General features: G+C 34.1%; 1 protein-coding gene across 2 annotated transcripts in view; it reads right to left on the bottom strand.

The window, feature by feature from the left end:
- The window catches only part of DGKI (diacylglycerol kinase iota), a 565,471-nt gene that overhangs the window by 242,103 nt on the left and 303,216 nt on the right, over positions 1-20,152 (bottom strand). For both annotated transcript variants that reach the window (XM_051961507.1, XM_051961508.1), the window contains exon 15: positions 16,471-16,549. In XM_051961507.1, the coding sequence (XP_051817467.1) occupies positions 16,471-16,549 (79 nt within the window). The remainder of the gene's footprint in view (positions 1-16,470; positions 16,550-20,152) is intronic.

The raw sequence follows: 20,152 nt of genomic DNA, 5'->3' as shown, positions 1-20,152 counted from the left end.
ATTTGCCTTAGTGAATGGAGTTCCATATCACCTATACCATATTATCTATCAAGTCAACAACCTTTTTCATAGCAAAGATCTAAATTATATCAAAATAATTAATAATCTTTAAAGAAACAAATATAGAATGTTCATTTATATAACTTGTTATAGCCAATAGAATGGATCATAAAGGTATAAATGAAATCTAATCCTCTCTTAATTCAAAGAAGTCATTAAATTGGATTTTTGTTGCTACAATTTCATTTCTTTGAAGTTTGCTCCCAATATCAATCCCTACAGTAATTTCAAAATCTTTCTTTTCAAATTCCTAATCGCATCCTTTTTTATCCTTCATTTTTGTTGATAAAGTTAAGGATATTTGATGGGAACTTCCTCAACTCTCATCTATCTCATGTATACATAACTCCAGTATAATTATTATATTTCTCTAATTCCCCCCCCCTTCCCACTGAAGTCTCTTCAACTGCCCTCAGACATGCTCAGGTCTTCCACAATCTTCTCTCTTGTCTTTTTATTCCATGCAGAGCCCAAAGATGGAAATCTTTCTTCCTTTCTTTACTGTAAAGAGATGCCTCCATTAGTGCTCATCACCTACTCTCCTCTTGTAATATGGCTTCTGGAGCAGATCTTTCCAGCTTTACCAATAATTTCATACTTGCTTTATCAAATAACCTTTTTAGTCATCTATCTTCCTTAACTACTGATTGACATCAGGAACTACCTATATTTTGGGACTCTCAATTTTTTTTTTTTCCTTTGGAGACATCAATCACATTCTTCTTGTTCTCATTTTACTTTGCCATCCATTTTCTTGCCTTTACTGGCTCTTCTTCTTCCTGGTGGTAGTGAAGGTTCTGTAAGTTTCTAATCCATCACTCTTTTCATTTCTCTACACTTTATACCCAGTCCATCTAAACTAGTATAATAGTTGCAGTTATCATCTCCAAGGAGATGATGCCAAATGATAAAGCACCAGGTTCTGTGAAATGGTTCAGAATGTGCAAAATTCAAAAAGGCTTTTCAATGCCACAAGGAGTCCCTTTATTTTGTTAAAAGGACAAAATGGGCATATCAAAATGATCTAATAGCTTGGCTGTGTGTGAGTGAAGTGAGTGAACCATTTAAAAGTAAGAGGCAAAGAGGGAGAGGAGATGTAAGGGCAAGATCTAGAGTTAGGAAGAAGTTAGGAAAGGTCCTAGTCAAGAATAAACTCACATATTCCCTATGTCTACATCAGCAATTGCATGATGGGAAGAGGAATATGCTAATATAGGATAATGAGTGTGTTTTGGTCACAAAGGGTACTTGTAGGACAAGATTATCTCTACTGTACCAGATTAGGGAAAGGAAGAGTCTTTTATCTGCAAGATTGTTGCTGATTTGGGAAGTTGGTCAAGCTTTGGCAATGCAGACAAGAAAAAAATAGTCCCAGGAACGTAGCCTCCCTTGGTTCAGGATAAAAGTGACAGTGGGAACAGGGCGGACTTGGTTAGGGTTGACATAATTCTTGACAATGGGAACAGGGTAAACTTGGTTAAAGTTGACATCATTCATGACAATTGGAACATGTTGGACTAGATTAGAATTTACATCATTCCTAAGAGCTATGCCACATCCCAAGTCTAAGCATGATCAAGTTCTACTACTTAGGAAGTCGTTTTTCTACTACTTCTACTCAGGAAGTTGCAGTGGCTCCTTTTTTTGCTTGTAGCATAAAATATAAAACTCTCTTTTTGGCTATTAAAGCCCTTTATGGTTGGCTCCAGTCTACATTTCCATGCTTGTGGCACAATCTTCTCTATAAACTTGACGTTCTAGTCAAACTGGACTATTTGCTGTTCCTGACCCAGAAGAGTCTCTCTATGCCCTTCTAAAAGCATGTTCCTTATTTCTGGAATGGGCTCTTTTCTCATAAAATCTCTAGATTCCTACAAAGCTCATTTTAAATGCCAAGTCCTACAGGAAGTTTATCCTTATTACTATCCCACTCTCCACCCCAGTGTGTAAATTTTTAATAAATATTTCATCATTCATCCATTCAGCCCTTCTATACTTCCTCACTCTGCTTCCTTTACTGGTGGTGCCTTTTTTATGTGAAATAGGTGTGGCCTTCTCTTTGTCCCTGAATTATTATATTTCTCCATCCTTTAAGCCCAATTCTTTTTCAAATGAAATTTTCTCTTTTTTTCAATTAATGAGCATTTATTTTCTCTCCTACACCTTGAGTCTCACCCCGCAGAGAAAGAAGGGTAAAAAAAAAAAAAAAAGAAGAAGGAAAACCTTTGTACTGAAAGTCAAGCAAAACAAATTCTCCTACTGGCCGCATCCAAAAATAGTATCAAAGAACTTTAATAGTCCTTTAATAGTATCAAAGATACTTTGATACTTTAATCGATTAAAAAGAACTAAGGGGTATCCATCAATTTTAAAATAGCTGAATAAATTATTGCATATGAATGTAATAGAATACTATTGTGCCATAAAAATTATAAAATGGACCATCTCAAAGAAAGCTAGAAAGACTTTTATGAGCTGATATTGAGTGAAGTAGAACAAACTGAACAATTCATATAACATAAACATTCTAAAGTCTAGCTCTTCAATTCTGCATCTTCCTTTCCATCTTAGTGACAATGCCCCTTCCCCATGTCACTTTATTTATACCTCTCTTATGCCTCTATGGTGTATTATTTTACATTATAGTTATTACTGCTTGTTTTGTAGCATATTTCTCTAATTTCCATGATAGCAATATCTATTTTAACTAAATTTTCCCACAATAATTAGCACAGCATTTTTAAAAAAGAAAAATGGGGAGAAGGAGAAGAAAGGAAAAAAGGAAGAGAGAAAAGGTACTTCACAAGTATTTATTGAATAAAATTGAATTGACTTTCCAAATTCTATTTCATGCATGCTTTAAGATTGCCTTTTTTTCGGTTGTGCATGTAAATTTTCTTGTGTGGGATACAAGTGAATCAAAACTGGATCTCATCTACAAGTAGAGCCCCAAACTGACTACAGGGCAGGAGACATTCTGTGTGGTAGTATATGTGATGGCAGCTTGCAGAATAAGATTATCCACACTCTCCAATTTCTTCACATCAGCTCATTTGTGCAGTTCTGCCTCAAGCAATGCATTCTGAATCAGAATTCAAGTTTAATGAATTTTTCCACCCAGGTATCTGAGTGCTTGAAATCTGTTATTTCTATTTCCAATTCACTGTTCCTCAACAGTCATTACAGAGACGAATTTTCAATAAGCACTATGGAAACGAATCTTCAGCTTAAACAGAATATTACATTGGCCACAGGCAGCAAAATGAGACTTGGACAATATTAGCAGCTCAGATTTTCTCCTTTGGCACTCTTAGTCACTCCTGGTTTCAACTATAACCCCAATCCAAATGACTACCCAGACTATATGTCTAGCCCTTGAGACTTTCTTGAGCTCCAATCTCACATTTCTAACTTCCAAATTTCTAACTGGATACCTTGTCATCATTTCAAATGTAGTGCATCTAAAACTAATCATCTTTCTTCTATTCCAGCTCTGAGACTTGACTATTTCTGACAATGGCTCATCTGTCCAACAATCAAGTTCAGAATCCAGAGCCAAAGCTGACTGCTCTCTCTCTCTCTCTCACATCACCTCTCCCTTCACTATCAAGGAGTAAGTTACCAAGTCAATTCTTCTTTCAAACTGTCTTTCTCACATGTGTCCTTCTTTTCTACTACCAATGCCAACACCCTTGTTCAGATCCCATACCTAGATTACTGCTATTCAGCCCGCCAAAATAGTCTCCTTATTTCCACTTTCATCTCCTTCAAATCCATCTTATGTATAACAACCAAAGTGATATTATCCTTAAAATAGATATCATTTCAGTCAATCAATAAATATTTATTAAGTACCCATTACATGTCAAGGATTGCTAAGTGCTAATAATATAAATACAAAAAAGAGAGGAAAGTGTCTGTTTTCAAGGAACTTATACTCTAATTTGGGGGGAGGGAAGGGAGACTCACAAAAGAAAACTGAAAGGGGAGAAGGTATCTGGCTCATGGAAATGATGGAAAAGTCCAAAAAGAGTTCAGTCAGGAAAGAAATGAAGAAATGGAGATTTTAGAGTTCATGGCTCTACCCTCCAAATCAGAGGAGCTGAAGTTACTGTCAAAACTCAATTGAAAACTGACAATATCTAACTCACCTACAAAATAAAATACAAACTATTTGTCTTGGTATTAAAGGTCTTCAACAGTATAAACTTTTCTTACATCTCCAATCAACTTTCCTACAATAGGAAATATGATGTAGTGGAGAGTATAGTAGATGTTAAGGAGAGAACTAGATTGAAATCCTAACTCTATTTGTCTAAAAATAAACAAAAACAAACACTCATGTGACATTGTTTACTTGTTTCAGGGATGTCTGACTCTTGGGGACTCCATTTAGGTCTTGCAAAGACAAAAGAGTGGTTTGCTATTTCCTTCTCCAGATCATTATACAGATAAGGAAACAGAGGCAAACAGGGTCCGTTCTTATTCATCTTTTAGTGCACATAACGTGTCATCTTCAACCAGACTGTCAACAATTTGAGATCAGGAACTGAATCCCCCCTAACTCCTAACAAATGACTTTACACAGACTATAGAAAAAGGACAAATGAAGACTGATGATGAGGAGGTTATATGACAATACCTAATATGTACTTCTTTCCTTCTATCTATATTTGTATAAGTACTTGCTATCATCCTATTCGATTATAAACTCTTTTCAAGTTAGGCTTGTTTTATTCTTTGTTATTTATATCTCCAGTGCCCAGTAAAGTGCTTGACATATATACTTAATAATACTTATTGGGTAATTGAAAAGCCAAAAAACTAAATCGATGAGCCTTTTATTCCTGATCCTTCCCAATGAATTTGTTTCCTCCCCTCAAATGTTTCTATTTTGTTTGGATTTTTTTTTTCCATTGCCACCATTGTACCCTATCTCACATTATAATTTAATATGTATAATATTCTTGCAATATACAGCAAATTCCTCAAAGACTTGTACTGTAATATTTTGTATCTCTAATCCAACTCCTAATATGTAAAAAGTAATTAATATGTTTTTTAATTTTTATTGAAATTCACCAATCTGTTCATCTCAATATTTTTACTGAAACTGTTGAATTTAAACTCAAAAAATATTGCCTGCTCTAGATAATTCCCATCTGTCCTCTCCATATTACTTTGAACATTTCACTTACCTTCTTTTTGTTTCTGTTTTTTCAACTGTAAAGGAGAAATTATAATAGCACCTACCTACCAGGAGTAGTATTGTGAATTAAATAAGAAAACATCTATAAAGTGTTTAGCACAATGCCTAGTGTATAACAGATACTTAAATATAATTTACTTCCTTTCCATCTATAGAACAAGTCATATTTCTATGTTCTCATAACTTAAGCTAAAATTAATGCAATAATTTATGGATTATAAGTTATAAGATCACCCAGTGATAGTCTGAAATATCAGTATTAATAATCTTTATATTTCAAACTGATTTAATCTTATTTGTTCTGGAAGCAAAATGATGTGACAACTGTGTTTCAAGATAAAGAGAAATGCTCTCAGGCATGAGAGAAGGAGAATCTTGTGGTTACTTAAAGAAGCAACCCTAGAAATTGGTAATAATTAAGGTTCTGGGCAGGAATCCAACCAGAAAAATGATGGTAACCAAGTCCATTATCTACATCCCCAAAGTTCACTGCCATATCAGTAAGCACAAGGCACCTCCTGAAGGACATTACAAGATCAATCCACAAAGTGAGTGGTTTAATTGACAAAGACAAGCAAAAGGACAGCAGGGTATGATAGAGAAAAGGTGTGACTAAGAGTCAGTAGATCTGGATTCTGGTATTGGTAGATTTCAGCTTGATAAGAGGAATGACTTCTTGAAAATTAAAGCTGGCATCTACATCCAGAAAGAGGACTATGGGGACTGAATGTGGATCACATTACAGTATTTTCATCTTTTTGTTGTTGTTTGTTTGCTTTTTTCCTCATTTTTTTTTTCCTTTTTGATCTGATTTTTCTTGTGCAGCATGATAAACGTGGAAATATGTTTAAGCAAACTGCACATGTTTAACTTATATTGTTTTACTTGCTGTCTAGCGGGGGGGATGGGGAGAAAAGAAGAGAAATTTGAAACAGTTCTGCAAGGATGAATACTGAAAACTATATTTGCATGTATTTTGAAAATATTTTGATAAAAAATTAAAAACTTAAAGCTGGAAATTAAATTAAAATTTCTTTAAAAATTAAACTGCATGGTAAATTTGCAGTTTCTTGTACAGTTTTTTTTTTTTTTTTTACTATGTTAAGGGGGAAAAAACTATGAGGGGCATATGAAGAATGATGCTATCTATTTGTAGAGAAAGGACTGATAAATAGAAATATGTATAAAATAATTTTACATATATACATATATATATATACACACACACATATGTGTGTATGGATGTATATGTGTGTATACCTATTTGTGTCTAATGGAAGTTATAGGAAGAAGAAAAAAAATGAAATGTACATGATAATTTTGTTGAATATCAGTGGAATAACAAGTTGTGCATAGTAGATTTTCAGTTTCATGTACAAACACCTTTTTTTTTATTATACTATGTTATGAAAATACCTGCTTTATTCCATAAATTAAAAATAAACTTAAAAAAAAATTAAAGCTATTCACAAGTAGAATGTGTTTAGGGAGGAAAGAGTTCCCCACAGCTTCCAAACAGTGGAGTTGAAAAGAAATTCTCTCCAGGGGGATAGAAGGGAAGAAAAAAAAGAGGAAAAAAAGAAATTTACACATTAATTCTATTATACATTTAAAAAGAATAGCAAATTGTATATAAAAGATTTGCAGTTTCATGTACAATCATCTTTTTTTATTATGCTGTGTTATGAAAATAATTGTTTTATTCCATAAATTTAAAATAAAATAATTTTTCTGTTTATAAATCTAAGCTTATTTTAATTTCACCAGGAAAAATGAAGAAAGGATTGTCAAAATACTATTTTTTTATCATTGAGACCAAAAACTCAATACTTTCATAATATAGGTGTGCCTTGTGTTCTACAATAGAGATGTGTATAAAATAATTTTTTAAAAGATAAGAAGATATATTCCCACTCTGGCATGGATTGGACCAATTAATCTCTGAGGTCTGTTGTGATACTCAGAAATGATGACTCTATGACTTAACAGGGTACCAGTATCCTCATTTATCAAAACACTGTTTTGACATAAATGTTCTCTAAGGTCTTCTGTCAATTTATGATTTTAAAAAATTCCTCAAATGGATTGTGGAGGTATAAGATCTGCAATGAGAAAAAGAATCATCTGAATATAATACTTACAAAAATCAATCTTGTTTTAAGGATTCTTTCTGTTCCTCATTGAAATTTTCACTTATAATACTGAAAATATTTCTTCATATACAGTATTGCTAAAAATATATTGTGCAGGCTCATAATATCACATAAATCAAATGTTTCCTCCAAAGTGAATCAGCAAGAAACAGCCAGAAGAAAGTTTGCATTTGTAATCCTTATCACTGGACTGGGCTATTTTTCACAGTTCTGATGTGCTATTTTTGCTGATAGTTCATTTTCTGGAGGATTTTTGTCCTTGTAGAACTTATCATCTATCATAGGATTTAGATCTAGAAAAATGTCATTCACTCATTTTACCATTATATTGCTGGGGAGGGCGGGAGAGTGGGGAAACTAGAGGTGAAGGGGAAGGGAATAAGCATTTATATAGCACGTACTATGTGCTGAGTGTTATGTTAAGCATTTTTGCAAATATTGTCTTATTTGATCCTCTCTTCACAAACAGCCTTGTTGGGTAACAAGCCTTGTTAGATAGGTAGGTGCTATTATTATTTCTATTTTATAGAAGAGGAAACTGCAAGGAAATAGAAGTGATTTGCCCAAGATCACACAGCTGGACAGTATCTGAAGTCGAATTTGAAGTTTAGTCCTCCTTATTTGAGACCCATTGTTCTACACATTACAATGCCCCTGGAGTAGCCTAGAGAACTAAAAGGCTTCTCCTTATAAATAAAGCTTTGGGTCCACTTCTTCACTTTCCTCTTTTGATGATGTTTATTTACCATATAAGCAGGCAATTTTGTCCAATGTGGATATTTTTTTTTTGCTATCATTTCTCAGAGGCATTTTTCCCTCTGTGTATCACCCTAAGGCTGTTTCTGGGGGAAAATTTTTTTCCCTATAAACTGCCATTCTAACTTTGACTTTTGCGTTGTCATTTTTTCACCACAAGTTATAAATTGTAAAAGTCCCAACTCATCCATGCAAACAAAAAGACTTCCTAAAATGCTTTCTACCTAGGGGACACAAGACAAGTTTAACATGTCTGTCTCAGTTTCCTTATTTGTAAAATGAGGATAATAATAGTGATTACTTACAATATGAAATGTTATCAAATGAGGATTATCAAAGAGATAATACTTTTAAATAAAATGCTAGCTATTATTATTATTATATAAATAGCCTTAGAGTTTGGAATCAATGAATAATCATTTATTAATTATCTATTATATGTCAAGCACTGTTCTAGTATCTGAGAACACAAGATATTAAGCAAGACCACCCCTGCTTGCAAGGAGTTTGCATTCTACTGGAGGAAAGAAAAAGAGAGAAAAATAGCCCAAGTTGACAGATAAGTAATAAAAGAGAGATACATAATAAATGCAAAGTTGATTTGGGAGAGCCCAAACTCTGGGAAATCAGGAAAGTTCTCTTAAAGGAGATGATGTCTGAGCTAAGAATTAGGAATGCAGAGACAAAGTACTGGTCTTAGACACTGGACACAGTCTATCAAAGGCATAAAGGCAGAAGATGAATTATCACAAGCAAAGAAGACCAATTAGATAAATGGGGCTGGAACAGGAATGATCAGTTGAGCTGTACATCAGTCTATAAAGACAGGATAAAGCTACACTATTAAAGAGCTCTAAACACTAAAAAGAGTTGGTTTTTTTTTTCCTTAGAGACAATTATAATGAAGCACTGCAGCTTCTTGATTAAAGGAATGACATAGTCAAATATAAATTCATGTTCATGAAGACCTGAATTTAATTTCTGTTTCTTACATATACTGGCTACAGGACCATGGACAAACAGAACAAATGAAGCAATAGACTTTGTGCCATTCATCCTTACTTAAATCCAGTTCATGCCCAAGTCAAGACATCACCTTGTCACATCCCTGGTCTTCTTTGAAAACTAAGAACAAATAACAACAATCTTTTAGTGGCCCAAGCAATTCCCTTAGACTATAAATTAGAGATCAGTTGTCACTCCACATTGGAGAAGTAGATGGGAAAACTTACATGACAGAGAAGTAATAAAAAAGAGATACCTAATAAATGCAAATCATAGATAATAATATCATAGATCATAATAATAAATCATAGGTCAGGGTCAAAAAACATTTTCCATATTTGAGAAATCTCATAACTTAACAGAACTGGCTATTGATTTGAAGTCATTGATAAATCAATCAATAACAAGTATTTGTTGTGCCACCAGGTATTGGGCTAAGCCCTAGACATAGTAAGTAGAAAGAATGAATTAATTTATCCTCATTATGTGCTGATGGAGAAAATAACAATGTATAAATATGTTTGTATATACAGATACATTTTATATACTTATGAATGTTTTATATAAATATATATTTTATAGAATGAAATGAGAAATGAGTCAAAGACTAATTGGAATCCAGTTTCAATAATTCAGGCAAGAGGAACAAAGTTCTGTACTAACATGGTAGTTGAGTGAAATTATTCACTGAGAGTCGTCAATCTGATATGACTTAAACCAGTGCAACAAATCTGGGACTAAGCCATTGTATAAATTTAAGTTCTCCAACTTTGAGGGAATTTATTTGAAGCAAAAAGAGAGTTGCAATAAAGATCGAAATGAGATAAAAAAAAAAAGTGTACATGAAGGGAAAGTGCCTCCTTTTCTGCCATTTCTGATGAGTAATTCTTTTCTTTAGATTATCACTTCTCCAGATCCTTCCTTTGATAAAACCCTAGTCAGCTAATTCAGCTTCCAGGAACAAAGTTTTTTCTATTCTGGTCTTTCACCAATTGCCTGATTTTCCAGGAGATCTGAAAGTGGAACTGATGAAGTCTTCATTCTGCCAACTTTTTTCGAGCATTAACTTCAGCCTTCTGGGTCCAATTATTATAAGAGAAAACTGGACTTAGGCTGAAATTATCATAAAGTGTATTCTTACACTCTAAATACATTGTCGAACTACCTTGGGGCTTTTGGTTACAGATGCCAAGGAGGCCTGCCAACACTCCGGTCAGCAGGGTAGGCAAAGATTCCATAAGCTCACCTCCTGCCAAGTCCCACTGCATTGTGGCTTTCTCAAAGAGAATCAAAATGTGCACATCTCCCCCACAAATAGAAAGATATCTGAAGGTAGGTCACTTTAACTTTGACCTTTCTTCAGAGTTGCTCAAGCATTTTTTCCCCAATATCCCCATTATTCATCTGAATTTAAAATTTTTGTTCTGAGACCAAAGTCTTTGTACTCTTTAGGTCGACCTCCCTTACTATCTGCTCACTCTCCTACAGGTATGTACCTTGGTTCAAACCTTCTGTTCAGGTTCTTGATTAAAACTGCTCAAAACTAAATACCGACTTCATATCACTAAAATGTAAATAAAACTTTCAGCATCTTTGAATCCATTTGATTCCAATGATGTGCCGTACTTTAACAAAGTTGATGTTAGATCTCACTTTATTCCTGCTTATCACTGAGGTGTCTTCAGGACTCATGATTTTTTAATTCAAATACTGCCACTTGTGCTGAGATGTTTCCCTTGCAGAATACTTGTATTTGGAACAAGAGATCCTTGAACTCAAGCTCTGAATAGTCTTCAAGTTCTTTAGTTATCTATATAGACAACTGAGCCTGTGCTTTTGCATACTGGGTCATATTAATTTTCAGTAAAGAGTCAAAGGACTAAAGGGCTTTCAAAACCACCAATTTTTTGCTTCAAAATTATTCCTGGCAGGACCACATTATAGATTTGGCCAGCACCAACAGAAAAATGCATGCTGGTTGTTCAGTCACCTTCAGTCATGTTCAACTCTCCATGACCCAATAAGGTGTTTTTCAGGCAAAGATACTTGAGTGGTTTGCCTTTTCCTTCTCCACCTCATTTTTACAGATGAGGAAACTGAGGCAAACCAAGTTAAGTGATCTTCCCAGAGTAACACAGCTAGTAAGTATATGACACCAGATCTGAACTCAGAAGGTGAGCCTTCCTGACTTCAAGCCCAGCACTCTGTGCACTATGGTGCCATTTAGCTGCTAAAATAATAGGAATGAAAACCTCATTAAAGGCAACAAAATTCAGAGTAAATACAGTGAAAAATGTTAATTCCAAATAATTCTAGGATCCATTTTTTTTTCTTTCTGTTAAGAAACAGTATAAATGGGAGGCATAAGAATTAGCCTACTGTACCATTTGGCTAATCTAAGTGTGGTAAAGATCTGCAATCAAGTCTCAACTCTGACACATGCTGGTCATGTGAACAAGGACAAACCCTTTAACAATGCAGTGCCCTTGATAGCTCTCTAAGACCATGAGTTATAAGACAATACCAATTTGCATTGGTAACATTTTCTAATGATGAGTTACCTATATAGTGGGAAAGTGGTAAAGTGGGTAGAGCACCAGGCCATAAGTCAGGAAGATCAAAATTCAAATTCAGCTTTCTATACTTACCAGAATTACGACCCTGGACACATCATGACCTCTATTTGTCTCAATTTGCTCTTAAGTAAAATGGGGATATTAATAGTACTGCCCTCCCAGAGTTGTTGTGAGGATCAAATGAGACAGTAATCACAAAGCATTTCACACAATGACTGGCATATAATAAATTATTATTAAATTACCAATATTAGCTATTATCACTATTATATCAATGAAGTCATTTTGACTGATAAAAAATAAAACACAAAATTTTTATAGTACAGAATTAATGGTAAACTACATGAAGATTAGCATAAACCAGACTGATTTTTTCAATCTTGGAAGCAGATATCAATCTTGGAAGCAGATATTTTTGTCAGACCATTGCAAGGTCATTACACATTCTACACAAACTAGAATAACACAGAAGCAACTCTGTAGTTCTTGTTCATTTATAGTTATAATTACATGCTACAATCATTTCAATAATGTAGTTTTGAAAACCTTTTCTTCAGTGATACATCTTTATTTTATTTATATAAAGCACTTTTCAATATAAAACATCTAATGTAGTTATTATAACTGACAGAATATGTAACTCCCAATCAACAAGTATTTATTAAGACCTTGTTTTATATATACCATATAATATATACGTATATACATACAAATGTATACATCATGCAATGTACTTTGCACACTAACAGTGCAAAGAAAAAACTAAAACAATCTTTGCTCTCACGAAGCTTGCAGTCTAACAATAGAGACAAATATGCACATTTTAGTTAGAAACAAAATAGATACAGTCATTAATGTGGAGAAGGAAGAAGGCATTTACAGCTGAGATGAAGAGGAAAGATTTAATGCAGAAGGTAGAAACTCAAGGGCCACTAAGGATTCTAACATGCAAAGGGAAAGGAAAAGTGCATTCCTAGCATGGGGACACCCATGAGGAACAAGTTCAGTTTGACTAGATTTCAAGTCACAAGAAGGGCAGTAATGGGTAATAAATCTGAGAAAGTAAAATTGGACCATTCAGGTAAAGTCTAGAGAAACTATAATGATGGGCCAAATCTGATAAGACAAAATTTTAACAGAGGAAAAATGGAAAATCCTACACTTTGGGTTCAAAAGAAATTTAAAAAAGTATAGGATAAGGAAATGATGGCTAAACAAGAATTCTTGTATAAAAACAACCTAAGTGTTTTAGACTATTGTGATTATGAGTTAAAAGTATGACAAAATGAATGCAAGTTAAGACAGAAGGTGAACGTACAAAATAAGAAAGGTAATAGATCTTTTTGTAATTAGCCTTGGTAAGACTATATTAAGAATTCTGTGTTAATTGCAGATACCATATTTTAGGAAGGACAATGATAAAAGCTGGTACGAAACTAGAAGAGGTTGAATAAGATGTTGGCTGCAGGCATTTAAAGCAATTCAAGCAAAGGATTAGTTGAAGGAAATGAGGTTGTGGACCCCAGAGAAGAAATGATTTATGGGGTGAACAAGATAGACGTCATTATTTGTTGATTGGGATTTAGATGCATTTTTCTTGATCTCAGAAGCCAGAGCTAGGAGCATTGGGTGCCAATTGTAAAGAAGTAAATTTTACTTCAACATGGAAAAACTCCACATCAACTAGAGCTGTACAAATATGGAACAGGCTTCCTCAAAAATAGTGAGTTTCCTACCACTGAAAGTTTTCAAGTTAGGCTGGATGGTGATTTTTGAATGTTTTAAAAGGGGATTCCTTCTAATTAAGAAGGTTTATATATATTATATATATACACACAGATTATATGAGATAACCTCTGAGGTTCTTCCAACTGTATTCTGATATATGACTCTACAGCAAGTGATTTTAACTATGAGGACTAATTTCAATGGGTCTGGGAAGCTGGACAGGAAAAAATTTGCTTCTTTATTTTTTCCTATTTTCTACTAAAATTTAACATTTCCTTCACTTATGAATGTAGACAACAAATCACTATTCTGAGAGGTTCATAAGCTTCACAAGATTGTCAATGAAACAAAAAAGAGGTTAAAAACCTTCACTTCAGAAACTGAGAATTTTCTTAACTCCAATAATAAGGATGACCTTGTCAATTTAAACATTAATTCTGCTCTGTAAATGTTTTTAGTCTTGAATTATGAGCAATGAATGCCTCAATACCATCTGATACTTTGGGTTTAAATAGAATTCCAGCATGATAAGCTGCAACACTGTTTTTATAAAAATGTTGGATGCTCATCTTAATGCACTATTCAAAAATTGCTTAACATTCTGGAAAGCACATGCTGCTGAGTTTAAGGTCAGAAAATTCTGCTTTTCAAATAAATGATGAAGTAGCTTAAAATGGCAGCCTTTTATGGAAGAAAACTGTGATAAAAATTGAATAGTCCCTAAGATGCTTGAAGCTCTTGCTTTGTCTAAAAACTCAAAAAAAGCCACTAAAAATTCCAAATCTACAGTTCTCTCTCCTTTTTTTTTCCACTCAAATATGATATTCAATTAAAAGCACATAAAACTTCCTGAAGTCCTTCCATTAGTTCAATTTTAGTTAGTATCATAATTGGGATACCACTTGACACAAGGTGCTTATCATCCCATGCTTACTTGCCTAATGAGAATTCTACAAATTAAGGGCTCCATGAAGCATAGAGTAACCCTAAACAATTGCCCCAAGAAAGCCCTTGAATATGGCTGGGCATCCACAATTAAATTGCTTCACTGATCATCAAAGCCCCTGATAGACATGGGTCTCTTACAAAAGAAAAGAAATACAAGACTACACACAAGATGTCTGATTGAAGAGATAACTGTTCAAAAGATTCACACCTAAAGGGGAAATTAGAACGCATCACTAAATCAACTAGAAGACCATCCCCCAAACTCTGTCATATTTGGACTGCCCTGCTCCACACCTTCCTCAGCAGCATGATGAAAAACTAGTTTTGAGTTATCTGAACTCCGAGAGTTCACTATCTGGCTTCTCAAGGTTCAGTCATTTTTCAGTCATGTCTGACTTTTTATGACTCCATTTGGGGTTTTCTTGGAACAGATATTGGTCTGCCATTTCCTTCTCCAGTTCATTTTACAGATAAAGAAACTGAGGAAAGCAGGGTAAAGTGATTTTCCCAGAGTCACATGGCTATTAAATATCTGAGGCCAGATTTGAACAAAGGAAGATGAATCTTCAATCTTAGAACTCCATCCACTGAGCCCCCTAGCTGCACCATTTTGCTGCCTATATAAAACATTCTGAGGGTAATTAAATACCCCTCTGAGGCAAAAAAAGACTCTCCTTCCAATGCACTGCTGTATCAGGATATAATTAAAATGCAGACCTATCTACTGCTTACAAGTAGTCTAGGCTATTGATTTTGAACACAAATTATAGTGGTAGTAAGTGACATGTTTTTGATAATTACCCTAGATCACTAAATCTTACCTTAGATAAATCAATGATTTATGATCTCATTATGAAAAATGTATAGATCCCAGGCTATTAGAAGTATAATATGCTTCTATTTTGTTAATAATTTGTTTTGATTGTTTAAAGATAATTCAGTTTCTGTATGAAACTCAGGAGGTGAGAAGACATTAAATTCTTCAATATGCTGCTAGATGGAAGAGTGGAGAGAGCACTGAGCTTGGAGTCAAGAAGATCTGAGTTCAAATCTAGCTTCAGACACTTACTAACTGTGTGATCATGGGCAAGTCACTTCACCCTATTTACTTCAGTTTCCTCGTGTACAAAATGAGTTGGAGGAAGAAATGGCAAATCACTCCAAATATCTTTGTCAAGAAAACTCCAAGTGGAGTCATGAAGAGTTGAACATGACTAAACAACATAGGCTCCCCATGAATGCTATATATGTGATATTAAAATGCCTATGGCTACTTATTTTTAACAGAATCCCATTCTTGATGACAGAAAAGATGAGGTGGGTGTCAGTAACAAGCAAACTTTCAATATAACTGAATCTTACTGCTGCAAAATGACTCTCCACAAAACTAGTTCCTAGAAATCATTGTGGAACACAATCAAAAAAAAAAATCAAATGGAACAAAACCTGAAAGAATTCAAAGGAATAAAAACTAAAATCATACCACAGTATTCCCAACACACATACATACACACACCACATATCCCAAAAATCTTTGTACAACTTTGATATTTAATAGCAATGAAGGAAATATTTTGCTTATGGACTATTCATATTGGTTCTCAAATCAGAAACATGTAGAAGTTTAACCAACTTCATCCTTGGCATCATAACCATGATCCTAATTCAACTGACTGGTTATGTTGTAGATAACAGGGAAAGAAATACAGGGGTCAAATTTGTCTACTTCAGATCATTTTGGCATTAAGAAGCCATCATTCTTCCTTCTTATTTCAATGTTTGGTCCCTTTAGCATTATGCAATATAAATAAGAGACCTACACAGATTTTGAGAAAGGGAAGGAAGCATTCCAATGTTCTCATGAATATTGTATATAATGTGGGTTATCAATATCCGTCCCTGTCTGTTGTATACTGACATTTCATCTCAGGTCTTCAGCAAAAGAATGACAATTTACAATCTTAACCCTTGTGAAACATTTAAACTACTTGTCAGGTCATTTTACCTTAATGTAAGAGCAAAATAAGGTTCTTACCTCGGGATTCATGGAATTCCAGTGTAACGTGAGCGTCAAATCCAAGACTGAAGTAATTATTGAAAACATTGAGAGGAAGCTGTAATGACAAAGAGAAATCCATGTAAAGTTGACTGGCAAAGATAAAAAGGAAAAAGATGCTCTATAATGACAGATATGACTGGTCTTTGGCTTATCTCTCCCAAATGATGCTCCAAAAATAAGGGGAAAGGGTAATGGATTTAAGACCAGAAATTCTTCTGGAAAAGTTCAAGGAAAGGAATCATAGCTAACAAATAGAAGTGCAACAAAGCCAATAACAAAATGCAATGCTAAATGTGGAATCCACTGATCTGGATTTTGTGATGGTAAGACCTAAAAAAGATTAAAAATTTTTCTCTAAACTTTGTTTAGATTGAATTTGATTATCAAATACATGTATTCATGTGTCATTCAGTCTATAAGTATTATTACATACTTAACTGTGTGCCAGGCAATATGCTAAGCACTGGGGATATATGTGTACACATAGGTATAAAATATTTCTTTAAAAGAAAAAGCACTGGAACATTTGGCATGCAGAAATAGCTTACTTAAAACAAACTATCTCTTCAGTAAATACTTATGTGGGACCTCTACTTGGAACACATAAAATTGATAATCCAAGTCACTACACTTAAAAGTAATGATAACCTATATTTACAAAAAGAAAAATTCTAATTTGAACATTACATTAATTCAAACCATACCCCAGAGTCTGAATTACCATATCATTACCCATGAAAAAATATCACTTCCATATTCTATGTGGGTTCTCTCATAGCTACAGCCTTGATGACTGATTGACTGACTGCCAAAAGTGTGGCAGAATGAAAAGAGCATTGGCCATTTTAGCCCCCTGGGCCTTAGCCTGATAACTCAGTGAAATGGACTAAACTATAATGGTTAAAGCCTTTCTAGCTCTCACATCCTAGAAGCCTAAAGGCCAGCCTTAACCTTTTCTCCGAAATAAGGCAGAAGGAAAAATAATCAGACATTCTGTACTGAAACAACAGGCTTCGCATTGCTAACAGCCAAATGCAACTGCTGAAATAATCTTTTTTCCTCACTGAAGTCAAGTAAAATTAGAAAAAAATACATGGCAAATGGCTAATGGGCAACATGAACGCACTCTTTTGATCACTACCCCAGCATGAAAACCATGTTAAATGACAATCAAATGAGCTAATTCATCTTAGTTGGGGGTGGGGGGAGGTTAATCTTATTAGCTCTCTGAAGAAGCACAATTGTGCCTCATTCTTATCAATTCAACAAATATGCGCAAAGCACATAGTAGGCCATTTGATATTACAAATACCATATTTTCTAGATAGGAAATTACTACAATGTCTCATTCCCCCCCATAACCACCAACATTTTCTATTTGGTTAAAGGTCAGAGAGGGAGAACCTTTTAATATAGAAGAAACCTTCCTTTTTGACTTAGGGACTCATTGGGTGACCCAAGGGTTGTATATCAGAAATAACCTAAAGTAGATTATCCTGCCCTCAGGAAGGAATTATTTCCCCCCATTGTAAGATATTTTGAAAATAGTGAACACTTTAAAAATATTTACTGAATTGGATTGAAAAGGCAAAATTAACAGGATAGACTGATATATGAGGGCAAACTCTCATCTAGCAGGTAAACTGATATTCTGAATGGTCAAGAAAAAAACTATGAAATATCACAGAGGAGAATGACAGAAGTTCAGAAACTGCTGGTCATCTGATACCTGAAGATGACTGTTTCCCCAGACTTTCACAAAATATGAAGAGTATGTAAAAACAACCTAAGTATAGTTAATCCTGTCTTTGGAGAAACAGTATACTTCTAAATCACTTAAGTTCTTTAGGTTACAATTTCTTCTTCTTAATACGCACTGAGAATAAGCTAAAGAGAAAATTTAGAAAAATTATCATTTTCTAAATGATACCCTTCTTAAGCATGTGGAACATTTATTGAATTATTCTTTAGCTTCTCCAAGTTAAGAAATCCAAATTCCTTTCCATTTTTTTTCCTAAAAAAAATCAGACTTAAAAAAAATCCTCTGATTTGCTATTTCTCATGCCTCTAAGAGGACTTACTTCAGATTGTAGAGACCAGAACTGAATGGGATAGTCTAATAATAGTCTGACCAATGGCAAGTGTAGGAGATAGACCGCCTCATGGTGGCCACATGCATTACTTATTTTAGTTTAGGTCCTGCTCTTTCTAATCACATGCTTTATAATTAGTGCTAATTTCATGTGTCCAAAGAGAGGCTTCCTATTTTAACAACACCATTCTACTACTGCTGACTGTTCAGATAGTCTACTGTGAAACAGAGGAAGTCTTTCAACATTTAGTTCATGTAATAAGTGGATGAATGATGAGGACGCGAAAAAAAAAAAAAAAAAAAAACTCCTTGATTTGTCTGCACAAAAGAAAATAGGTGCTTCTGACTAGGAATCTAAGCCAACCCCAAATACTCGGTAACTCTGATTCCAAGCAAAGGGCTAAATCTCTGTCTACATCAGTTTTCCCAAATGCAAAATGTGATAAATCACTTTACTTTGTAAAACATTTAGCAAACATAATAAGTACTATGTAAATGCTTATTCCTTCTCCTTCACCTACCCAATTTGGATAAGTTAGTTATTTCATGACTATAAATAACATCTCTAACCACAGTCTCTCATCTAATGAATGACACTGGTGGGGAAACACCACCAGTATTCCATTTCATTTCTATCTCTACTACAAGGGGAATAAATCAAAATGTTCAATATATACACATGTGTGTATATGTTTGAATATACATGTATGTAATATACACATGCAAATATGTATATATGTACACATACATTAATATACACATAAATATCCATATACACATATATGTTGGGCATATATGGGTGCACATGTATGTATGCACGTATGTATATATATGTAAAGAAAGAGAGAGAAGCAGAGAGACACGGAGAGAGATTTATATAAATATATGGGTGCATGTATCTCTAATGAGTAAAAGGGGAAAGGAGAAAAATATCAAGTTTTTATACATTAAGAATAGATCTGAAATAAAGTAAATTCTCTTTCTGTTTAAAGTTTAGCTCTGCCAGATTTGGAAAAAAATGTACCTTGGTTTGTTATTCTTCAAATGCCAGCTCAAAAGTTAAGGGTGAAGAAGATTGTGACTGTGTATTCTATTGTTCCAGTGAGGACAAAGCAGGTGGTGAAATTGGATTAAATTTGATGTAGGCTGTATTTAGGCTGATCATAAGGAAGACCTTCCTGATCATAATAAGATACCAAATGAGTAAGAGTAGTTATCTTTCTAGCTACAGCTCACAAATATGGATATCAGTATCCTGGAAACAGAAATAAGAATAACCTTGAAGGATCACAAATTTGATAAACACATGTCTTGTAATATTTTTTATGTAATTCTATCTAGAAGGGAAAGAGGATGAATTGGCTGACCTTTGGAAACAAATAAGGGATTTAATCATTTCTAGATCTAAAAGGCATAAATAAGTATTTGATAAGGCTATTATTCGGTATTATTGAACCTTTAACTGAAAAGGTATTCCTTAATCCCACAAAAAGGAATCACAGTGAGATTCTCTTACTAGAAAGGCAGAATCTGTTTTCTAAAACTCAAATTGATATTTTAAGGTCC

The sequence above is a fragment of the Antechinus flavipes genome, chromosome 5 (assembly GCF_016432865.1).
Source record: "Antechinus flavipes isolate AdamAnt ecotype Samford, QLD, Australia chromosome 5, AdamAnt_v2, whole genome shotgun sequence".
Classification (NCBI taxonomy): domain Eukaryota; kingdom Metazoa; phylum Chordata; class Mammalia; order Dasyuromorphia; family Dasyuridae; genus Antechinus; species Antechinus flavipes.
Note: the sequence above shows the minus strand (reverse complement) of the source record. Positions and strands in the feature narration are given on the sequence as shown.